At 45.0% G+C, this 23939-nt stretch overlaps 1 protein-coding gene across 1 annotated transcript in view; it reads left to right on the top strand.

Moving 5' to 3' along the window:
- The first annotated feature begins 338 nt into the window (after window positions 1-338).
- ANXA4 (annexin A4) overlaps window positions 339-23939 on the top strand; it is a 35533-nt gene continuing 11932 nt past the window's right edge. The window contains exons 1-9 of the mRNA XM_087706032.1: window positions 339-455; window positions 7630-7685; window positions 9635-9722; window positions 11230-11324; window positions 15942-16055; window positions 16822-16912; window positions 19097-19176; window positions 20851-20907; window positions 21592-21685. Of these exons, the coding sequence (XP_087562158.1) occupies window positions 7683-7685; window positions 9635-9722; window positions 11230-11324; window positions 15942-16055; window positions 16822-16912; window positions 19097-19176; window positions 20851-20907; window positions 21592-21685 (622 nt within the window). The 5' untranslated portion in view covers window positions 339-455; window positions 7630-7682. The remainder of the gene's footprint in view (window positions 456-7629; window positions 7686-9634; window positions 9723-11229; window positions 11325-15941; window positions 16056-16821; window positions 16913-19096; window positions 19177-20850; window positions 20908-21591; window positions 21686-23939) is intronic.

The following is a 23939-nucleotide window of genomic DNA, read 5'->3' as shown; positions in this document are numbered from 1 at the left end:
CAGCCTGCAAAAACAATCCAAAATATATATGGATGGATGGATGGACACATAAGTAGATAGAGAAATTGAGATACAGAGAAATTGGCAGATAGAAAGAGAAAGGTGGGTGGGTGGACACATAGGTAGAGAAATTGGTATAGACAGACGTAAGTAGGTAGGTAGGCACGCAGGCAGGAGAGAGAGAGGGTGGGGGGCTTTGTGGTGGGGCCGAGGGGCCGTCGGGGGCTCCTGAGGAAAAGCGGCTCCCTGGGGCTTTTCTCTACCCTCCCTGCCGGCTCCCCCGCTGCTTTCCAGGCCGCGCTGCAACCCGATCCGCGGAAGTCCCGGCAGCCGCCAGGCGTGGAGGGCAGGCGCTGGCCCATGACCGCTCCCTTCAGGGCGGGCCTCCCCCGCTGTCCCTGAAAAGGAAGCGGAGCCGGCCCGAGCGGCTTCCAGGGCGAGGACGAGAGCAGCAGGTAGGCGGGCGGGCGAGGCCAGGTGGCCGGGACCGACGGGGCGGGCGGCGGGCTCTTCTCCGCGGGCTGGTGCCGAGGCAAGCGGGCGCTGGGAAGCCGCGACGGCGCCCGAGGATAGCGGGTTGGAGGCGGCCGGGAAAGCGGCCACGGACGGACCGACGGAGACGGGGAGGCCGCGGCGGCTCTGGGCTGGCTCCTTGCGCCCGACAGTGGCCGGAGCGCCTCGACCCGGGGCCGGAGTGGCTCCGCGTTGCGCCGGCGATGCCCTTTCGCCCGCTGTCGCGGTTGCCTTCCCCCAGCCGTCGGCACCAGGCGCTGAGCAAGCGGTCCTCAACTTACAACTCTTCGTTTAGTGACCGTTCAAAGTGCAACGGTGACTTCGAACCATTTTTTGCACTTATCACCGTTGCGGCATCTTATGAGGGAAGCCGCTGCTGGGTTCAACCAGCAACGGGAGGCTTTTAAGAAAGTCACTTATCTGGGATGGTATGTAGGGTCTCCTGCTTGAGCAGGGGGCTGGACTAGAAGACCTCCAAGGCCCCTTCCAGCTCTACTACCATTGTACTATAAGAGAGTCGTTGCAGTGCATGGAGCAAAACAGGAAGTCCATTCTCCATTGGAGGGTGAGAGGGGGAATCTGCTCAGCTGAGAAGAAGGTTGAAAAAAGTGAGGTCAGAATATTGAGGGATAAAGATGAGGAAAGGCAGCCCTGTAAAAGTGCATTAGGTGCAGCTAAGAATAACCCTGCAGCTCTAAGCAGCTGTGCACAACTCTTAATGGTCCCAAGAACTGGGACACACACACACACACACACATATTCCCTGCATGCTTAACCAGCTGCATTCATTCAACATGCTGAGCTTGGTTAATGTAAACTTCGGTTCAGCTTTTGATGGTTCAGCAGGTATACACTGGGTGCATGCACTTAGTTGATGGCTCAGGCAGGGGTCTCCAACCTTGGCTACTTTAAGACTTGCTGGCTGAAGAATTCTGGGAGTTGAAGTCCACAAGTCTTAAAGTGCATTCTTTACGTTTACGGTGATCAATTCTGCGTGGATTGTTTGCCAATTATCTACCCATGTTAACTGGAACAGTGATCCATGCTCCAAGCTGGCTTATCTTTCCCTCTTAGAACCACAGGACTGGAAGGGACTTTGGAGATCTTCTAGTCCAGCCCCTTGCTCAAGCAGGGCACCCTAGACCATCCCAGTCAAATAGTTGTTCAATCTTTTCTTAAAAACCTCCAGTGATGGAGCACCCACAACCTCCGGTGGCAAGCTGTTCCACTGGTTAATTGTCCTCCCTGTTAGGAAGTTTCTCCTTAATTCCAGGTTGCTTCTTTCCTGGATTAGTTTCCATCCATTGCTTCTTGTCCTGCCCTCAGGGGCTTTGGAGAATAGGCTGAGCCCCCTCTTCTTTGGGGCAACCCCTGAGGTATCAGAACACTGCTACGAATACCTTTCGCTTCTCATTCAAGAAGCTTCTTCAGTTCTAAGTGTAGAAGCTTCTTGGATGAGAAGTGAAACATCTTCAAGCAAAAACAAAGCGAGGTGCCTTTTGAAAAAAAAAAAACCTTTGGGGCAACCATGGCCTGGATCACTGAGAATCTCCATAGACAGTCAGAGAAGCTAAGTTATGACAAGCAGGAGAGCTGTCCGAAGGGTCTTAGCTTTGGTGCCAGCAGGAATGCCAAGTGCTCCCTTGTTGCAGAGTTTGACTGTAACCAGGAGGGGCAGCTTGGTAAGGCCACACTTGGCATTCAGTTTTGGTCACCAGTAGAAAAGATGTGAAGACTCTAGAAAGAGCGCAGAGAAAAGCAGCAAAGATGATTAGGGGACTGGAAGCTAAAAAAATATGAAGAGCGGTTGCAGGAACTGGGTATGCCTAGTTTAATAGAAAGAAGGACTAGGGGAGACATGATAGCAGTCTTCCAATATCTCAGGGGCTGCCATAAAGAAGAGGGAGTCAAACTATTTTCCAAGGCACCTAAGGGTAGAACAAGAAGCAATGGGTGGAAACTAATCAAGGAGAGAAGCAACTTAGAACTGAGGAAAAATTTCCTGACAGTTAAAACAATTAATCAATGGAACAACTTGCCTCCAGAAGTTGTGAATTTTTAGATATATTTTTTTTTTAGATTTTATTTATTATTTATAGGCCGCCCTTTTCCCTGAGGGGACTCAGGGCGGCTTACAATTCATAAGAGGGGGAGTGCAAGACAAAACATAAGACAATACGTGAGTAAAAATAGAAATAAAATAATAAAACACAACATTCATTCAACATTCGGGTGGGGCGGATTAAAATCTTTATCCCCAGGCCTGACGGGATAGCCAGATCTTAAGGGCTGTGCGGAAGGTCTGGACGGTGGTGAGGGTGCGAATCTCCATGGGGAGATCGTTCCAAAGGGTCGGAGCTGCTACTGAGAAGGCTCTCCTCCACGTAGTCGCCAGTCGGCACTGACTGGCGGATGGAACTCGGAGGAGGCCCAATCTGTGCGATCTAATAGGTCGAAGGGAGGTAATTGGCAGGAGGCGGTCTCTCAAGTACACAGATCCACTACCATGAAGGGCTTTATGGATGGTAAGAAGCACCTTGAAGCGCACCCGGAGATCAACAGGTAGCCAGCGCAGCTCGCGGAGGATGGGTGTTATGTGGGCGAACCGCGGTGCGCCCACAATCACTCGCGCGGCCGCATTCTGGACTAGCTGAAGTCGCCGGATGCTCTTCAAGGGCAGCCCCATGTAGAGCACATTGCAATATTCCAGCCTAGAGGTCACAAGGGCTCGAGTGACTGTTGTGAGAGCCTCCCGGTTCAGGTAGGGTCGCAACTGGCGCACCAGGCGAACCTGGGCAAATGCCCCCCTGGTCACAGCCGACAGGTGATGGTCAAAAGACAGCTGTGGGTCCAGGAGGACTCCCAAGTTGCGAACCCTATCTGAGGGGTGTAAAATTTGACCCCCCAGCCTGAGCGATGGAACACTAGCCAAATTATTGGGAGGGAAACACAACAGCCACTCGGTCTTGTCCGGGTTGAGTACCAGTTTGTTAGCTCTCATTCAGTTCTTAACGGCCTCAAGACCCTGGTTCATCACGTCCACCGCTTCATTGAGTTGGCACGGGGCGGACAGATACAACTGAGTGTCGTCCGCGTATTGGTGGTATTTTATCCCGTGCCTCCGAATGATCTCGCCCAGCGGTTTCATGTAGATGTTAAATAGTAGGGGGGATAAGACCGAACTCTGCGGCACCCCATATGTTAGGGGCCTCGGGGACAATCTCTGCCCCCCCACCAACACCGACTGCGACCTGTCCGAGAGGTAGGAGGAGAACCACTGCAAAACAGTGCCTCCCACCCCCACCTCCCGCAGTCGTCGCAGAAGGATACCATGGTCGATGGTATCGAAAGCCGCCGAGAGGTCGAGGAGAACCAAGATGGACGCATGGCCTCCATCCCTGGCTCTCCAGAGATCATCGGTCAATGCGACCAAAGCGGTTTCTGTGCCGGACTGGAAGGTCTGAAGCCGGACTGGAAGGGGTCAAGGTAACTTGCCCCAACACTGGAAGTCTTTAAGAAGATGTTGGATAGCCATTTGTCTGAAATGGTATAGGGTTTCCTGCCTAGGCAGGGGGTTGGACTAGAAGACCTCCAAGGTCCCTTCCAACTCTGTTGTTCTATTCTATTAAAACTGCTTTCTCTGCTGAGTGGTGCAGAGGGATCAGGACATGTGACTTGCCTGACAGTCTAATGTTGGGATGTCAACAGAATGATGGCTTGAAAAGGATCAAACCTATCACTGAAGACCCTGCACAAGAGATTGGCTCGCACATTTGAAGCAGGGAGAGCGATCTTTTTAAAAGGGATCATCAGACCTGTTCTTCCCTAAACAGCAACTCTTAGCAGTTGCTGCTCTGGGTTTTTTTTCCAAGCGAAACCCAGAGTGGGATGGGCAGAGCCGGAAATGTGGCTCCAAAATTTTCCATCACTCCGCATGGAACGGTTGCAAAAGAGATGGAAATCAGGCCAACCAACAGCCTCATCCGGTGGCGAGAGACTAAAGATTTACATGGCAAGGCGGGAAGCCAGCGTGACTGATTGGATTTACATCGAAGCCTGTGGAGTTTTTTAGTGGTACCTTCCTTTTTTAAAAAAATCCTTTTTGTTTGCTTTCAGTTACTTATTGAAGCTCCGGGGGAATTAATAAGTATGTGGCTTGACATATCATTGATTTTCTGCCTATGCAAAGATTGCCTCCCGGGGAGGAATTGGAAAGGAGGGGGATGTACATTAGAGGCTGCCTGGGGGAGGGAGGGGAGGGCAGGCTCATTAAATGAATCCCAAGAAGATTAATTCTACCAGCTTTATAATGACTCATCCTGTGTGGAAATTTCCATTTTTGGGGGAACTCCTCTGGTTTTGCCCAGCCCACATTAGGGATGTCTCTGCAGTTCTGCTCAAGCTGTGTTGGGAATTGCCATTCCAGGGATTCCCTAACCAGCTAGATTGGCAAAGGAATTGTGGGCAAGCACCCCCAATCCGAAGAGTGCCAGCTTGTAGGGAAGGCTACGCTAAGGGCATAGTTAGGCCATTGGTGTGAATTGATTTGCAAGAAGCTTCGCAACCAAAATGCATAGCCATGTGGTTAGCCTCACAAAGCAGGACAGACCAGGAAAAAACCTCCGCCCGGAGGTCAAAACCATCTTTATTGAAATGGAGGATAGTAAGAGACTATTCCCAGTTTGATTGTGCTTGGCCTCTTCCTCCCCCGTATATTCACTGGGCTATGGGAAGTTTCTGCCTGAACCACTTCCAGATTTTATCTCAAAGTCCTGAACTTAAAAATTGTTTTAGCCCTTTTGCCTGTGTATCAGGTATGAACTCCTCTTACCTTTGCTACTGGTTCGGAACTGGGAGCATGCGTGTGGGTGCTCATGCTTCACTTGCGCGGGGCTCTTCTGCGCATGCGCAGAGCAGCCGTGATGGTGGGTGGGCAGAGCCTCTCGCGCCGCTGCTACTGGTTCACCCAAATTGGGGTGAACCAGCACAATGCCACTTCTGCTGCGTATGTACCTACAGCAAGCCCCCTTTCCTTCAGCATGGCCAACTCATCGTGGTCAACTTGCAATGGCCAATGGGCTCTGGGACAGCTCACTGCAGGACCAGAGTTACACTAATACCAAAGGACTGGTGGGATAGAATCGTCAAAGAAAGGAGACAAAAGGAGGGCCAGAATAAAATGCGAATGGCAAAAATTAAAATGTTTTTAAAATTATTTCAAATGCTTGAACTGAATTGTTGAATTGTCCCGCAGTGACTCGGCCACACGAGGTTGTCCCATTCCACTTTCTTCCCTGATGATGTAATCCAGTTGTAAGGTCCCAGCAATTTTCCCGGGCTACCAAAATGCCAAAGAGAGTGAGACTCCAGACAAGGCCTGCAAAAAATATCAACTTTTATTGATGGCCGTAGCAAAAGCTGGGTGACCAAACTATATCCAAAACATACAAACAAATGCACGTAAGGAAGAGCCACCCCCTGCAAGAGGGGCTCAGAGTATTATATATCTTTTAGGCAGATAGAAACAAAGTTTATTCGATCAGAGACAAAGATTCGTTACCAACCTGATCTTTTAAAGCGTTCTTTTGTTCAAGTTACTGTCTCTGTCTACCTTATCTGTGAAGTATTCCTATAGCCTTCTGTAGGGGGTGGCAGCCCCCCTTGGCCAAGTTGTTTTTCAGCAGAATGCTTTAAGGATTTATGAGCCAGGAAAACTTCCTAGTTTGGTTCCTTTATGGGGACTGATATTTCCGGGTAACAATTTCGTCTATGTTTTCAAGAATGTGCCTAGCTTTGAAGCCAAGAATAGAAATGAGATGCAACGGTGAGATAACATTTGCAGTAATGCCATCCAGTATTAAGGTTACAATTTGCTAGGCTAGAAAACAACTAATTTCTGACAGTATACAATAATATAAGCGGAAGCCAATATAGATTCATATACTCCTTCACAGTAAAGGAGAATATTTGTGAAGTCAGGTTGAAATCGGGGGTCCTGGGTTCAGTCCCAGCTCGGAGAGCATTAAGGACCCCTTGATTTAACCCAGTTTACTGGCTTCAGCCACAATTCTCTGAGCCCAGATCAGAAGGAGGTGGCCTTTTTTTCACCTGGGCTGGTGAAAAGGCAGATAGCTGGAGGGGGGACCCTCCTTCCAGGCAGGTGTAGAGGGCGAAGGAAGGAGGTGAAGGGAGGAGATACTTGCGGATATAATCCAAGGCCGAAGTCTGCTTAATCACGAATGACAAAGTTTTAGGCCCTTTTCAGCAACTTCAAACATTCAGTGATAAATAATCCTGTCCTGTTGTGGTATTCAGTGTTTTCCCACCTTGGTTTGAGGGCGCTGCTTTGTTAGAGCCTGTAACTCTGCAAGCGAGGGCATGTTGATTTTTTCACCCAACCTATCTTTGGTATAGCTTATGTGCCATTCAAATGGAGTGGAATTATTTGCATACACTTAATACAATTAATTCCTCTTTTAAAAATAGTGAGCTTATGTAATTATGGAGGGTGGTTTGAGAGACCCACGTTGTAAGTCTTCAGGCCCCACATACACCCAAACATGGTCATTACAATAGCAGAGTTGGAAGGGATCTTGGAGGTCTTTTAGTCCAATCCCCTGCCTAGGCAGGAAACCCTATACTGTTTCAGACAAATGGCTAATCAACATCTTAAAGACTTCCAGTGTTGGGGCATTCACAATGTCTGGAGGCAACTTCTGTTCCACTGATTAATTGTTCTCACTGTCAGGAAATTTCTCCTCAGTTCTAAGTTGCTTCTCTCCTTGATTAGTTTCCACTCATTGCTTCTTCTCCTACACTCATGTGCTTTGGAGAATAGTTTGACTCCCTCTTCTCTGTGCCAACCCCTGAGATATTGGAACACTGCTATCATGTCTCCCCTAGTCCTTCTTTCTATTAAACTAGAGATACCCAGTTCCTGCAACGGTTCTGGTCCATGTTTCCCTGCTGTGGATGTTCATTCCCATAATCCATAAGCCTCACGCATTGTTTAATACTCCTCTTTAATATCATAAAAGGGCCACAAAGGTTAATAACTGCTGCTTTCTTCCTGTGTTTGCTGAGCCTTATCTGAATTTATTCTCTTTTTTATTGCAGGGACCATCTGCAAGGCTGACTGGTTGCTAGAGAATTGCAGGAGGTTTATTGCCATGGTATGTGGGTTTTGGTTCCTTGCAGGACCAGGCAGTGCCTGGCACACCCTGAGTCTGAACAAAGGGTCAATGGCTGAGCTGTTGGCTTTGGGCAATTAAGCAGGTGGAAAGATTCGTCTAGAGGGAGTAAATGTTATTCTTGGGAACCCCTACTGTGAGGGCTTGGTGTGGCACCAAAGTGGCAGTTGGCCAATGGTCTGTTGTGGGGTGTAGTGTGTTTTGTGCTGCACAACATCCTTAGCCTCTGAAGATAAAAGCCATTTCCTGGTCACAATAAATCTAGGGGCTTTATTCAGGGGAAATCAGAGCTGCCCCCTCCTCAAAACTCTTCCTTTTTTTTAATATCCAAAGTTTTATTATTATTTTTTAATACAAATTTACACATATTATAGAAGCAAAGTGTTGATTGGACATTATAATTTGGTTTTCACTTTCAGCAAAATTATTTTCTTCCTTTATTTTCCATTTTTTACACTTATTTTTTCTTAATACATAAACAATATCTTCAATTGCCCCTTCAAAAATTACACCAAATTATCATTTCATATTTCTCTATTGGTCTATTTTACAATAAACAATATATATCCTCTGATTAAGTTTTAACATAGAGAGCATTTCTTTCATTTTTTTCTACAATTAACAATATACTATAATTTCTTTATTTCTTAATTAGTTACATAGCAGTACCAATCATGCCACTAGTCCCCTTAATCTACTAATACAACTCTTTTTCCTGTTTTTTCCTGTGCCCACTTTTGACCCGAGCTGCAGCTTTGGGTTACTTGCTTACCAGCCTTGCAACAAAGACATTCCACACATTACGATGTTGATGTCGTTAGGATGCCAACATGAGGGAGGAGATCTCCTTTGTCCTCCCCCCCCCCACAGTGGCCTTATACCCGATCACTATATTCTGCAGTTTCATCTTCAATTTTGTCCACCTGCGGCCAGCAAAAGTTTATGCTGAAATACATGTTTTTGTTTTTAAGGTGGCCCAAAGCATTGGTTGCTTCCATTGCAAAAGTTAACACAAAGAAGAATGTACTAGGACACTTGCAAGATTTATGGTGGTTATCAGGGATGAATTTTGCAAAGTCTAAATTGTCTGTTGATGTCCTGGGAGATAGAATAGAATAGAATATAGAATAGAATAGAACAGAATAGAATAACAGAGTTGGAAGGGACCTTGGAGGTCTTCTAGTCCAACCCCCTGCTTAGGCAGAAAACCCTACACCATTTCAGACAAATGGCTATCCAACCTCTTCTTTAAAACTTCCAGGGTTGGAGCTTTCACAACTTCTGGAGGCAACTTCTGTTCCACTGATTAATTGTTCTAACTGTCAGGAAATTTCTCCTCAGTTCTAAGCTGCTTCTCTCCTTGATCCCCTTTGCTTCTTGTTCTACCCTGAGGGCCTTTGGTTGGGGAAAGCTGGCCTGAATTCAGTGCTGCTTTCCTTCTCCACCTTTGCTTGCTGTTGCTGTTTCAATCATTTCTTTAGTGACCACTCAAAGTTATAATGACGCTGGCAGAAATGATCTTTGACCGGTTTTACACTTATAACCATTGCAGCTTCCCCATGGTCATGTGATGAGAATTCAAACGCTTGGCAACTGGCATGTACTTATGATGGTTGCTCTGTCCGGAGGTCATGTGATCTCCATTGCTACCTTCCCAACTGACAAAGTCAATGGGGGGGAGCCAGATTCACTTAATGGCTGCATGATTCACTTAACCACCACACGATTCACTTAAAAACTGTGGCGAAAAGATCACAACATGGGGACAAAATGTACTGGAGAGCTACCTTGCTTAGCCACAGAAACTTTGGGCTCTCTTTTGTGCTCCTAAATCAAGGATTCCCCTGACATCTGGATTTTTTTGTTCTTATTTCTTCCTCTGTGGCTCCATCTCTTCTGGGCTTTGACTTGTGATATTCTGTGGTTTTTAGGCAGGAAACAGAGGGACTATCAAGGGGGCCTCCAGCTTTCACCCTGAGGCCGATGCCCAGCAACTCCGCAAAGCTATGAAAGGCTTGGGTGAGTCATCCGTTTTATTCTGATTGATTGCTCTGGAGCTGTAAGGTTTCTGCCTCAAACTCTATTTTGATCAGGACGTTAGAAAGCTTGCAACATGCTAGATCAGGGGTCCCAAATTTGGCAACCTTAAGACTTGTGGAATTTAATTCCCAGAATTCTTCAGCCACAAGTCTTAAAGTTGCCATATTTGGGGACCCCTAATCTAAGTGGCGAGATTGCAGAGGAAGGGATTACAAGAAAGTAGGTTATGCTGGCTGGGGAATTCTGGGAGTTGAAGTCCACAAATCTTAAAAAGTTGCCAAGTTTGAAGACCTCTGATCTAAGTGGAGAGATTGCAGAGGAAGGGATTACAAGAGGGTAAATTATGCTGGCTGGGGAATTCTGGGAGTTGAAGTCTACCAGTCTTCAAGTTGCCAAGTTTGAAGACCTCTGTGCTAGGTCCTCTTCTCCCACAATTTCTCCCAAAAGTTTGGGAGCGCTCCCAAAATTTCGAACCAGAAGCTTTTGCCCGCTGCGAATTCCCCAAGGTGCTTCTTCCAAAAGGCCATTGGACCTGCTTGGCTTTTTTCTTTCTTTGAAGATGTTTTACTTCTCAATCAAAAGAAGGTTCTTTCAGCTCAAGAAGAAAAGAAATGTCTTGGTTGAGAAGCGAAACATTTTTTAAAAAAAAACCAAAATAAAACAGGAAAGTCCAGTTGCCTTTTGGAAAACGCCCCTTTCGGACAACCAGGACATGGATGATGAAGAGTCTCCATGGACATCCTGCTGGGAATTGTAAGCCCTGCCAAGCTGGAGATGGAAAGGCTAAACTTGCTTTGTGCAGATTCAGGTTAATGTCAGGGTTCCAAATAGCATCCAGAAATAAATCGGAGTCCGAGGCAAAGTATTGCTCAAAGTTCTAATTTATTTAGAGAACCATGTTGGCACATCTGGGAAAACCCGAATCTGAAAGCTTCCTGGTTTTCCCCACCCAGTTGAAAGTTCAAGATCTTACCCCCCACACCCACAAGTCCATCCCATGGTCCAATCTTCCACTGCCAGGCTGGCAGTTCCACCCATCCAGTTCTGGTCAGGTGCCAAGGTGCAGAGACAAAGGATGACCTTGGCTTTCCAGAAAGAATTTTGTTATGGCTACATAGCATCTAACTCCATACAATCCCCCCTCCCATTTTCCCACAATAGAAAATGCATAGCAGAATAATAGAAAGTGTGGCAGGCCAAAGATCCAAAAGAAAAGATGGCTCAGACCTGACAAGTGTATTCATAAAATAAATTGTGCAGGGATTGCATCAAAGAGACAGTGAGAAATGGCCTTCTTCTGGGTTAGGTCCTAATGCTAGTATTCTCCCTCGCTCTGGAGGTCCTGATTACCTGGATTTTCCTGCTTGCCAAACATGTCCTTGATCTCACCTGCCAACCTCTCCCCATCTTCTGCTCCATGGATCCTAGATTCAATTCCTTGGTCCTCTTTCTTGCCCTTCTCTGACTCTTTGGTCTCTTGTCCCAGGTACTGATGAAGATGCCATCATTGAGGTTTTGGTCAACAGGAACTTGTCCCAACGGCAAGAGATTAAGATCGCCTACAAATCCACAATTGGTCGGGTAGGTAACGCTGCATGGGAACCCTTGAGAATGGATTCGTGTATAGAAACTGCAAAGTGAATTGTTAAACCTCATTAATCCAGGGGTATCTGTCAATAAAATGGATTGCTCCTATTGTTAATGCCGCACCTTTTCTTTGTTTGATGAGTGTTTGATTTCTCCCCCTTCTCCCTCCCTCCCTGCACATCTCGCTCTCTCTCTGTTTCTCTCTTTATCTCTGGAAGGTACAGACATTTAGTAAATGTTTAAATAAGGAGACGGATTAACTATTATTAAATAATTGAAATTAAAGGTAATTTGTGCTGGGCAGGGACAGGTGTGGCTTGTTGCAAACAAAGGGGCAGAGTCCTGATTTGCCCACAAAAGGAACATTTATTCAGCTGAACAAATGTTGATCCTCCTGTAAGATTGAAAGAAACCTCAGTGCGGTTTGAAGCAAATTATACAAATACTCACACATGCCTTTTGCGGGGGTTTTTTTTTTTGAAAAGTTTTATTGTTTTAATTAAACAAAAACACAAAAAAAGAATCATCTTTCGTTACATCTTGTAGAAAGTGTGTCTATTTGTTACAACAGTGGTGGGTTTCAAATTTTTTTAGAACCTCTTCTGTAGGTGTGGCCTGCTTTGTGGGAGTGGCTTGCCAGCAGTGCAACTGGGTGGGGGTGGCTTGTCGGCCATGTGACTGGGTGGGCATGGCCAACTTGTAAAATGTGGTGAAACTCATTTAACAACACTCTTGCTTAGCAACCAAAACGTTGGCTCAGAAACTCTGGCATTTGAAGCACACAAGTCTTAAAGCTGTCAAGTTACAAGACCCTCGCACCCCTATCCTTTGAGAAAAAAAAGCCCAGGGATGTTCAAACTTGACAGCTTTAAGACTTGTGGATTTCAACTCCCAGAATTCCTCCTCTCGCTCTTCATCTTGATGATGTGCGGACAGGCAGGTGGAGGGAGCTGGAACCGGTTCTAAACATCACGGTAGATTTATGGAACCTCTTCTATAGAAGAGGTTAGAACTGGCAGGAACCCACCCCGGGTTACAAATACATTTTGTGCGTTTCTTCCACAATCCTTACATATACTTCATTCATATTGAATTGTACATTTTAAGTTTAAAAAAAATTATGTATTTTACTATCACTGTACCACAATTCTCATTTAATTACAATTATTTAAACATGTTTTTATCTAAAATCACTTGTATTTTAAAACACAGCCACCTACTGCCATTCATTCGCAATTTCAATAAACCGCCAATAATATTACACCTTTATGACATATTCTAAAACAAAGTCAGTTAGTAAGATATCTAAGCATCCCCCCGCAACTCACAGTTTAAAGCTTATATCGAATTTGCTTTTACTAGTACAACACACCTAAATATATCATTAAACATTATCCATTAACATTTCCTTGTTATTATTGTATTTAACTAAAAATTATTTATTGTTTATATCACCTCTCCTCTAATCAGGCCCAAAAGAAATTATACCTTTATAGCAAGCTCTAAACAAAAATTTATTAATAAAATGTATAGGTCTTTTCACCAAGTCCCAATTTACAATTTATAACCAGGTTAGTTATACTAATTAAGTTTATCATTTCATTATTGTTGTCGTAATTAATTATATGTTAACAAATAAACATTCAATGATAATCTAAAACAATCTACAAAATACTAAAATCCCTACTTATTAATCACCAAAAACTAGCTAACTTTTTATCATCAACTTTCATTATTAACTTGTATCTTTCCAGTGGCAAAACAGTCTTATCTCTCTTGTCAATTGTTGTGTCAATTCTCTTTTCAGCTCCTTTATAAAGTTTTTATGAACTTCTCTCCGCACTTTGTTGTTTAAAAGATCTCTCAAATAGTCTCGTTGCCCTTGAATTGTTATTAACATTAGCTTGTCTTTGGTTGTCAAACTTATTTCTGAATAGGTTTCTCTTCTTAGCTCCATCATTATCACCCTTTTTTTCCTCCTGTATCTTGAAATCTGGGATAAAGCTCCCAAATTGTCAAATTCACTTTTCCATCTTCCCTTCTTTCCGCTTTCACCCATATTTGCTCCATTAATAAGTTCATATATTGTCTTGTCTTTATCTTCTATATTTTCATTTTCTTCTTTAATTTTCGGGGCTCCAACCCTATCATCTTTTGCTGTGATAAACAATAGTCTATCCAACTTCTTCTCAAATCTCCCAAATCCTTCTAAAATATTTTGAATTCCAGCCAAGATGTTTTAAAATTTTAAGGTTTCCTCACCCCCCCCCAAAAAAATGAAGTAGAAAAAAAAGAAAAAAGGAGTCTGATAGCCACTGCCACTCTAGCCTTCCAAGCTTCTTTTGTGTGTGTATGTGTATGTTTATGTGTATACGTGTGTGTGTGTGTGTGTGTGTGTGTGTGTGTGTGTATAAGTTAACTTAAGCCCAAGTTCTTTTGTACACTTCAAAGAAGAAGGGTTCTGTCTTTTTCTTTCCTTTTCCTTCTCTAGCCAAAATATTTTTCAAGAGCACCTGCAAAAAGCAATTTGTGCCCTTGACTCTTTATCAAATTTTGTAAGCAAGTTGCAAACCATTCAGTTACAAAGTCAGTAAGATCAAATAGGAATGAACAACGGATACATTGTTTCAAAGAAAGAACTTCAGACTCTGGCTTCCGAGTGGCAGATTCCAGTTTTTCATACTTTTCTCAATTTTATGAAAAACAAAAATCTTTAATCGTCTTTGATGGAATTTAATAACAAATAGAAGGGATAATTTGTTAAAATAAAAAAAGAGTTTTAATTTAAGCCAAAAAATAAGGTGGTAAAAAATAGAGGGGGAAAAATCAATCCATTCACTTCAAGCGGAGAAACAGGAAACGTTACAATCACTTCAATCCACAAAGTATCATTACAAGAAAAAGCAAAAACTTTCCAAGGCAGTCCAATAAGAATTAAATTTGCCGCTTTATTCTTTTACTTAAAAGACTAATTTATCTTTTAAAAAAAGTTTTTTGTGCAATCTTTCTCAGAGTAAAAAAAACCCTCACCTGATGGACTCATTTTCACTTCCTTCCTTCCGGAGCCGTCTCCGACTTTGTCAGCCTGGGGGCTGCCTGTTTGCCACCGGCTTGAAGCGCTTCCCTTGGGTCAATCAGGGACTTTGCAGTGTACCTGAGACCAGCAAGGCTTTGTCTTCCTGATCACCATCTCTCCGGGACGGTTTAGATCTTGCTGGATCGTCCAGTGGCAAAAGTGTCAATGGCGCTTTCGGACAGTCGAGACCGCACGTTGTGTTGTCGCAACGTTGGATGCTCCTTCCCGTTGGATCCTCCTTCCTGCCTTTTGCGGTTTTGATCATCTGTTTATCCCATAGGCTTGTGCTCTTCTTATGGAACTTTCCACAACCTAAAGGCCAGCTGGGCCTGTTCTTTATTTCTGCCATTTCAACGTAAGATTCTTTTGACCAATGGTCAGAATCATCGTGAAGATCAGAATCCTGGTTTGAAGAGTGGTTTTAGGGCTTATTTGAGGAGAATTGACTCGCACAAATCATATTAATGTGTGCTATGAGGTAGCAGACTTCCTAAATAACAAGGGAGATGAGAGAATAATTTTTATTGTCATTTTTTTCGATGAATACATTGGCACACATTAAAAATGAAATTCTGATGCTTGCTTTCAAAAGAAAAAAGTATGCATATACCCATACATACACACACATATACATTTGCTGTATATACATATATACACATAAACACATACACCTATATATACATAAACATAAACTAGATGCAGTATTCCAAGTGTGGCTTTACCAAGGCATTATAAAATGGTATGAATACAATAGAATTGCAATTGCAATTGAATTCTTTATTGGCCAAGCATGATTGGACACATAAGGAATTTGTCTTTGGTGCACATACTTCTCCGTGTACATAAAGAAAAATAAAATACATTCATCAAGAATAATAAGATACAACATTTAGTGATAGGCATAAGTTACTAATAAGCAATCCAATCATACTAGGAAACAAATAGAACAATATAAACTGTAATGATACAAGCAACATGGTTATAGTCATAAATGGGAAGGGATAGGTACTAGGAAGCATGAGAAGAAGAATAGTAATACAACCTTACTAATTAATTTGACAGTGTTGTGGGAATTAGTTGTTTAGCAGAGTGATGGCATTTGGGGAAAAACTCTCCTTGTGTCTAGTTGTTCTGGTGTGCAATGGTCTATAGCATCATTTTGAGGGTAGAAGTTGAAACAATTTATGTCCAAGATGTGAGGGGTTTGTAGATATTTTCACAGCCCTTTTCACTTCATATGATCTTGATTCTAACCCTCTGCTAAGGCAGTCTAGGATTGCATTGGCTTTTTTGGCTGCTGCAGCACACCACTGGCTCACATTTAAGTGATTGTCCACTAGAACAATAGTGTGGTACACACACAAAAAATGATTTGGGCTTATGTCCTTAAAATGGAAAAGCCAGTTCTGCCTTGAAGGAAATACACCAGTTCTAGAAGAAAATTAGAAGTAACGTTTATTTTGGGTCATTGCACTTGAAACAAAAAACGACATTAGGCATTGTGATGTTATCCAATCATTTTCTTTCCCCAACAGGATTTGATTAATGACCTGAAATCTGAGCTGAGTAAGAATTTTGAGAACGTTATTATTGGATTGATGACTCCTATCACCTTGTATGATGTGGAAGAGCTGAAAAGAGCAATGAAGGTTTGCAAAATAATAATAATAATTTTTAACCACAACAAAGAACCAGAGATTTGTGTGGAGTTGTCCATGGGGCTGTTTTATATCAGACCAATACCAGTCTCTCAAAAGGTCACCTGGAATATATTCTTTGAACAGTTGGCTGGCTGAGGAGCTCTGGGAGTTGAAGTCCACAAGTCTTAAAAGTTGCCAAGGTTGGAGACTCCTGGCTTGGCTAATCCAGGGATTCTGCAAGGTTTCAGCACTGTAGGCGGTCAAGCAGGGATGTCCAACCTTGGTAGCATTAAGATTTATGGACCTCAACTTCCTGAATTCCCCTGCCAGCCATGCTTTAAAGGCCCACAAATGTGCTATGGCAAAAGCTTCTGTGGGTTGGAGCCCTCTGACTGAATGTAGAGTCTGATAATAGAGAGACCGTAAACCATGGAATTGGTTGGAAAATAAGGATCCGGTGAGCTGCCTGAAGTTGTAGGAATTTTCTCCATCTGTTCCCGGTTTTTGGTCTCCTTCCTTTGGGTTATTTGGGCACCTATGAGAGCAGGAAATCACAGTAGACTCCATTTGCCATCATATTACTGCAGCCAGCATTTTCAATTTTTTTTCATAAAATTTCACACTGTCCCTCAGCTTGAGATCTGTGAGCTTCGGTTTCCACCTTGAGATCGGACAAAATTATTTTGAAGCCTGGAGATGTCCCTGGAAAAATCTTGCTTCGGTTGGCATTTGCCCAGCTCTGGCGCATGGTTGAAATACTTTGTCTCTCTTGCAGGGGGCTGGGACAGATGAAAGCTGCCTGATAGAAATCTTGGCCTCTCGTACCAACGAGGAAATCCGGAGAATTAATGACACCTATCATCGTCGTGAGTATTCTGTCCCATAGGGAGCCTATCACTCGCCTGCTGCCAATTCATGGAGCTTTCTAGAATCACATGACCAGCTGGGCACTAATGGCAGCTGGAAGCCCTGAATGCCATTTGCATGTTATGTTTTATGGCGGGCAGACCTACCACAGAGAATGCTTTTAGATACAGGTCCCTAGGATTTCTGCAGACCCAATCTTGGAGTTTAGTGAGATTCCCCATTCTCATGACTATCTGCAGACCATGGACAAGAAGGTCCCTGATGGTCCACATGAAAAATAGGTAGAGCTGTGATTGCACCATTGCCATCAGAGATTCAAGGAAGATCAAACTTGAACACCAAAGTCATGAATATTGAAATTAGATTTATTATAGGATTTCAGCCAGATCTAAGTGCATAGATGACACAGTGAGATCCAATTGAATCCATTTCTTTATTTACTTTCACTCGATGGACATAATCTTGCCAGACTAAAGCTGTAACCTTCTAATCTATCAAATATACCCCAGGAAATTCTGGGGTGTGACTATTCTGAATCTTTTTCCTCCCTTCCCCCATACAGTTGAGGACTGCACAGTCTCTTGTCTTGGGCTCCTCTCTGGAATTGTCAGATGTGAAATATCAAGCTTACACTTAAACTGATTTATTGGTACTCTCTCCTACTGTGCGCAGGGATCTTCCCAATTAATGATTAGCACCTGATAGGAGTTAGATGAGGGTCAATGGAATTCAAGGGGGGGTTGGATTTAGTTCACTTGTGGTTAGGTCAGGATTCTAGGCCAGTGATGATGAACCTTTGCAGCACCAAGTGCCCAAACCAGAATGCACATGCAAGTCCACGCCCTGGCGTGCTGGAAACACAAAGACCAGCTGGCCGGTGTACATGTGCACCAGCCAGCTGAACTTCGTGTGCGCCTGGACACCGGAAAACCAAAGACCAGCTGGCTGGCACACGCATGCCTGGTTTTTTGGATGGTTTTCAGGCCGTTTTCAGGCCAGTTTGGGGCATTTTTTAGCCATTTTTGGCCAAAAATGCCCCCAAAATGCCCTGAAAAGAACCTGAAAATGGTCTGAAAAACGGTCCACAAATGGCCTGAAAACAGCCCAAAAAAGGTCCCCAAAACAGCCTTTTGGGACCATTTGCAGGCCATTTTCTGGCTCTCTGGCACCTGTGAAGAGCAGCTGGCCAGCATGCTGGAAACCAAAAGAGCAGCTGGCAATGGCCCACAGGCCCACAGAGGGCTCTGTGTGCCACCTCTGGCACATGTGCCATAGATGTGCCATCACGGTTCTAGCCTGACCCCCTTTTCACTCCAACCTCAGGTTCTGCCAGTCCTTCCAGGGGAGGGATATGCTGTTGCTGACATTCCTCACCCAAATGTCTTCTCCTGCTTCATACTCTACCACAGTTAGTTACAGAATCTTGCATCTCTGAATATGCCTTCCCCCCCTCCCTGCTTTTATCCTAACAACAGGCAGGGAGGGTCCCTTCTGCTTTCTCTGCCCCATCTTTCCCTTGAACTCAATGGTATCCAACCATTACCTCTACCTCCTGGTCCTCAAGGATATTCTCTCAACCCCCCTACATCTGCAGACACCATCCTAACACTTTTGGACATGCCCCACAGACGCCCTCCTGCACGCTAGTGGTTGTTTTTCAAAAAGTCACCATAGTTATGATGTCAGGGTTCCAAATAGCATCCAAAAGTAAATCAGAGTCCAAGGCAAAGCATTCCACAAAGTTCCAATTTATTAAGAGAGCCATGTTGGAACATCTGGGAAAACACGAATCTGAAAGCTTTCCAGTTTTCCCCACCCAGTTGAAAATTCAAGACCTTCCCCCCCACACCCACAAGTCCATCACATGGTCCAATCTTCCACTGCCATGCTGGCAGTTCCACCCATCCAGTTCTGGTCAGGTGCAGATGGCAAAGACAAAGGATGACCTTGGCTTTTCAGAAAGAATGTTGTTATGGCTACATCGCATTTAACTCTGTACAATCCCCCCTCCCATTTTCCCATAATAGAAACGGCATAGTAGAATAATAGAAAATGTGACAGGCCAAAGACCCAAAAGAAAAGTTGGCTGCAGGCCTGACAAGTGAAGCTTTCCTTAGCTTCACCAATTCTCTGAATAGGACTGTGGTGCTTTTTTTGAGATACATCTCTGGGCCTTTTTGCAGAGTATGGGACCTCCCTGGAGAAAGACATTGCTTCAGACACCTCCTCCAAGTTCCGAAGAGTCCTGGTATCCCTGTCAACTGTAAGTACCGTATTGTTCAAACTATAAGATACACTGGAGTATAAGACGTACCAAAATCCTCCCCCCCCCCCCCCGGAGCACTGTGCACACCTCCCAAACCCTCTGCGTGTCAAATTTTTGTGAAAAACTGGGCACGGTGAGTGTTTGGGAGGCCTGCAGAGTGCTCCTGTGGGGGTTGGGCGGCCAAAAACAAACTCCTTTTTTGATTCCCAAATCCACACACATCGCATTTTTGCCCTCCCCAACACCTAGGTGCACTCTGCAGGCCTCCAAACAAGACTGTTTTTGGCAAAAATGGGATGCGCGCGGCGGCGTTTCCAGAGGGCAAAAATGGCTGTATTGGGTGTATAAGATGCGCCAACATTTCTAACCTCTTTTAGGGGAGGGGAAAGTGCGTCTTATACTCCAAAAAGTATGGTATTTGGCTCTTCTTGCCATGCCTCAGATCGCTCGTCACATAGTGGATGAATTAGGGCGCCACCTTGTCCTATATCACGGCTTGTCTTTGTCGAACAAGCATTTTTTTGCAGGTGTGAAAATGAATCATGGCTTGTCTGAAAACCTTTTGTGTCATTTTGGCCTTTCTGTGCAGTCCAGTAGAGTGGTTGTGTGTATGAAAAAAAGAAGCTGGGAATAAGTTAGGGATGCAAACAATAATCCACATGATGTTAAACTGTAGTTGGTGGTATAGTAAGCCAGCAATGAACTTGTGGTTTCTAACTGTGTATCCTATTCAGAAATATTCAGTGATTTTCACTACACTTATAGCATCCACTGGATTTCCATCCTCCGTTTCTATGATCTGTCCAAATTGCATTGAAGACCTGGGATTTTCAGCACATTCTATTAAAAATCATGCTTTCTTTTGGTGGGTGATAAACTTTCCTCTGGAGATGCAGTGGCTCAGTGGCTAAGAAACGGAGCTTGTTGATCAAAAAGGTTGGCAATTCAGCATAAGGTGTGAGCTCCGGTTCCTCGTCCCAGCTTCTGCAAAACGAGCAGTTCGAAAGCACGTAAAAATGCAAGTAGAAAAATAGGAACCACCTTTGGTGGGAAGGAAACAGCGTTCTGTGCGCCTTCGGCGTTGAGCCATGCTGGCTACGTGACCATGGAGATGTCTTCGGACAGCGCTGGCTCTTCGGCTTTGAAACGGAGATGAGCACCGTCCCCTAGAGTCAGGAACGACTAGCACATATGTGCAAGGGGAACCTTTACCTTTAAGCTTTCCTGGGCCCTCCTGCATGGACAGGGACACAGCTGACAAATACTAAACTGGGTTATGTAAAGTATTGAGAACTCGTGGTGGGTGGAATCTTCTCAAAGACAAATACCTCCGTGGGAGAGTTGACCTTTTCCAAACTTGGCACGGATCAGAGTTTTAAGGGAGGATTTTGCATCACACTGAATTTTTTTCAACTTATTTAGGTCCCTCCTCTTCAATCCAGTTTCCCTCGTCCAATGGGTAAGAAGGCTTGTTGGGCTGCCCTCTTCTGGGTAGACAGACCTGTTTTCAAGGTCCCAAGGAAAGGCCTCTAAGACATTGGTGCTAAGTGTTTGTTTTCCTGCACCCCACTGACCTGGGAAACGGTTGTGCTAAAGGTCCTTCTCCTTTGCTCTTTCTGGCAGGTCCTTCTCTGAAATTTCCTTCACCCCTCTTCTTCCTTTTCTTCCCAGGGCAACAGAGATGACAGTTCATATGTTGACCAGGGGCTGGTCCAAGAGGATGCCAAGGTGAGTAACCCCATTTGCAGGAACGAATAGGCAATTTGCTGCTTGATTTCCAAACTGCTTTTCTTTAAAATCGAAGCGTAACTTAATTCCTGCTCTTTGCTTCCTTAAATCCTCTAGAACAGGGGTGTCAAACTCGTGGCCCGCAGACCAGATACGCCATATGCTGGCCATGCCCAGCCCTGGTTTAGCGAAGGGCGGGAGTTGCGATAGGTCATGTGATGACAATGTGTCATCACGGGTTTGACACCCCTGTTCCAGAACAAAGGCAGGTGAAGCCAAGGGGACATTGCATGGCCTGTTCAAGACCACCAAAATTTAGCCAAATGGCAATTTTGGGTGACATAATGATTGCCTCCTTCTCCCCACCCCATTTACTATGTTACATGCAGACCATTATACCAGTTGTATTAAGGCCTGGCAAGCTTCAAACAATTATTATGCACAATATTGCATCCCTGCGGACCAAAATGATTACTTTCACGTCCTCTTTTTTTCTTTTAATAGTTTTTATTAAACATTTTTACCTTTAAAAACAGAAAAAAACAACAAATACAAAAAAACAAGACAAACATAACAATATAAAATAGTTTTACAGCCTTCTTTATCGGCATACATGTTAGCTTTTGTAGTTCTCCATTCTTTCGGCTCCTTGCAAAACCATCTCTCTGTGCTCCTTTCCTCTAGTGCCTGTATGAAGCAGGGGAGAACAAATGGGGCACCAGTGAGGGCCAGTTCATTACCATCTTGTGCTCCAGAAACAGGAGCCATCTGCTAAGGGGTAAGCGGTGAAGGTGGCTGGGGATTATTGGAAACAAAAGGAACATCATGGAATCAAGTTAATGGTGCGGTGGCCTAGAGGTGGATCTTTCATCTCAAAATCAGTTCAATCCTGGGTGGAGACAGATATTTCTCTCTGTGGGCACAATGGGAATATATCTGCTGAATATAATTCCGCATTGGTGACAGGAAGGCATCCAGCCAGTAAAACACTCAGACTGAGTTATGCAAATTGCTGGCCACGCCTCCTCTGACTGGACTGGTTCAGTTTTGCACGAAGGATCAGCCGGCATGAGAGAAGCAAAATAAGTCTAGAAGTCAAGGTAAGTCAGGATGTCATAGGAAAAAATGAAGTCGAGGCCCAGAACAGCCGAAGCCGAGAGCGGGCTTGGATTCCCCTCCCAGCACACACAGAAGGACCGTTCACATAAGTCAATGGTCGTTCTCCTGTGTGCTGCTTGGGGAATTCAAACATGGGACATGCCAAAGCGGGAGACTTCAGGGGTGGAAGTGAGGCCGGTCTGGTGCCATAGCCGAAGAAGCTACCTTTTGCAGCACGCATCGTCCAAAGGACGCCTCAGCCAAGGCATAAATATCCACGTTGTAGTGGCGGATAAAGGGTGACAGCGATGACCAGGTCGCTGCCCTGCAGATGTCCTCCACCAAGGCCTGCGTTGCCCAGGCCGCCGTCATGGCCGAAATCCTGGTAGAATGGGGAGTGATGTGACTGGGAACCAGTCGGGACTGACAGTTGTAGGTGAGGGCAGTACACGCCTTCAACCAGTGGCCGATGGTATGCAATGATGCCTTTTGGCCCATGGTGGCAGGTTGGAAAGACACAAACAGGGCCTCCGTCCTTCTGAACGACACCGTGCATCGCACATAGCTGCAAAGTGAACGACAAATGTCAAGATGATGCTTCCAGAGGCTCTCGAGGTCAAGGTAATACAGGGAGCCCAACCATATGGTGTCACCAGGCAACCTCAAGGGGAAGGAGGGGGCAACGGACAGCGGCTAGAGCGGGCGGCGTGGGGCAGCGAACCGATCCCCAACCGCGGCAAGACAAGATGAAGGCGGCGAACCGACCTTCCCACAATGAACAACGGCACACCCTCACCTCCAATAAAGAGGTTCGCTGGCCCCGAGGGTTCCAGGAACACTAAAATCCAATTGCCACTTCAAATGAAGAGAAAATGAACCTATTTGTAGAGATATTTACCGCTCCGTGAAAGGAGCTCAAGCTGGTGAAGGGAATCCAAGCTGAATAATAATGATGAATTTGTCTAGTAACCCAGAGAATAATTTTGCATCTCTTTAGGCTGCACTGAGTTAAAAAATTGAACCAGTCCAGTCAGAGGAGGCATGGCCAGCAATTTGCCTAACTCAGTCCCAAGGCTAATGGACAAAGTTAACCCATGCTTGGATTCCCCAAGCAGCGCACAGGAGAAGATGCTGTGACCCCTGGAAAGTGTGCAGAAAAGGGCAACAATGATGATAAGGGATGTGGAGGCTAAATTGTTATGATGAAAAGCTGAGGGACCTGGGGATGTCTAGACTACGGAAGAGAAGGACTAGGGGTGCCATGATAGCTGCCTTCCAGTACTCCAGGGGCTGTCACAGAGAAGAGGGGTCAACCCATTCTCCAAACACCTGAGGGGCAGGTCAAGGAATGGGTGAAAGCTTGTCAAAGGGAGAGCCAAGCTAGAATGAAGGAGAAATTTCCTATGAAAACAATTAGTAGTCAATGGAACAGCTTGCCTTCAGAGGTTGTGGGTGCTCCATCACTGGAAGTGTTGAAGATGAGATTGCACAGCCATGTTTCCAGAGTGAGGTGTGGGAGGAGTAACACATGGGTATTAACCCAGCCCTTTTGCCCAGGAGACTGAGGTAAATCTTGAGGCCACACCTCCAATCCTCCTGCTGACCTCCCAGATTAACCTCAGACTCCAGCCCAGAAGGAGTGTTTTCCTGACTTTCCCTCACCTAGGAAGACTTAGGTTTTTTTGTTTTTTCCCTTTCAGGTTTTCTAAGGATTGCAGCCTCTGTAAATCCTTCAGGATTCTACAGGCTTCAGCTCCCTTCCTTAGGTTTTTTTTACAGCTTTTTAGACCTTAGAACTTTTTCCTCTACAGCGTTTTTTCCCTTAAAGAAGGCCTCTGAGGATTACTTACCCCTCCTGCTGTGCTCTGAGCCACTAGCCAACCGTGCCACCGGCTAGCACGATCCCCAGCGACCGGACAGTTGCGTAAGAGGGA

Source organism: Thamnophis sirtalis, unplaced genomic scaffold (genome assembly GCF_051295495.1).
Source record: "Thamnophis sirtalis isolate CommonGarterSnake01/CBP01778 unplaced genomic scaffold, rThaSir2_p1.2 scaffold_2, whole genome shotgun sequence".
NCBI classification, from domain to species: Eukaryota; Metazoa; Chordata; class Lepidosauria; order Squamata; family Natricidae; genus Thamnophis; species Thamnophis sirtalis.
This window is presented reverse-complemented; position numbering and strand designations above follow the sequence as displayed.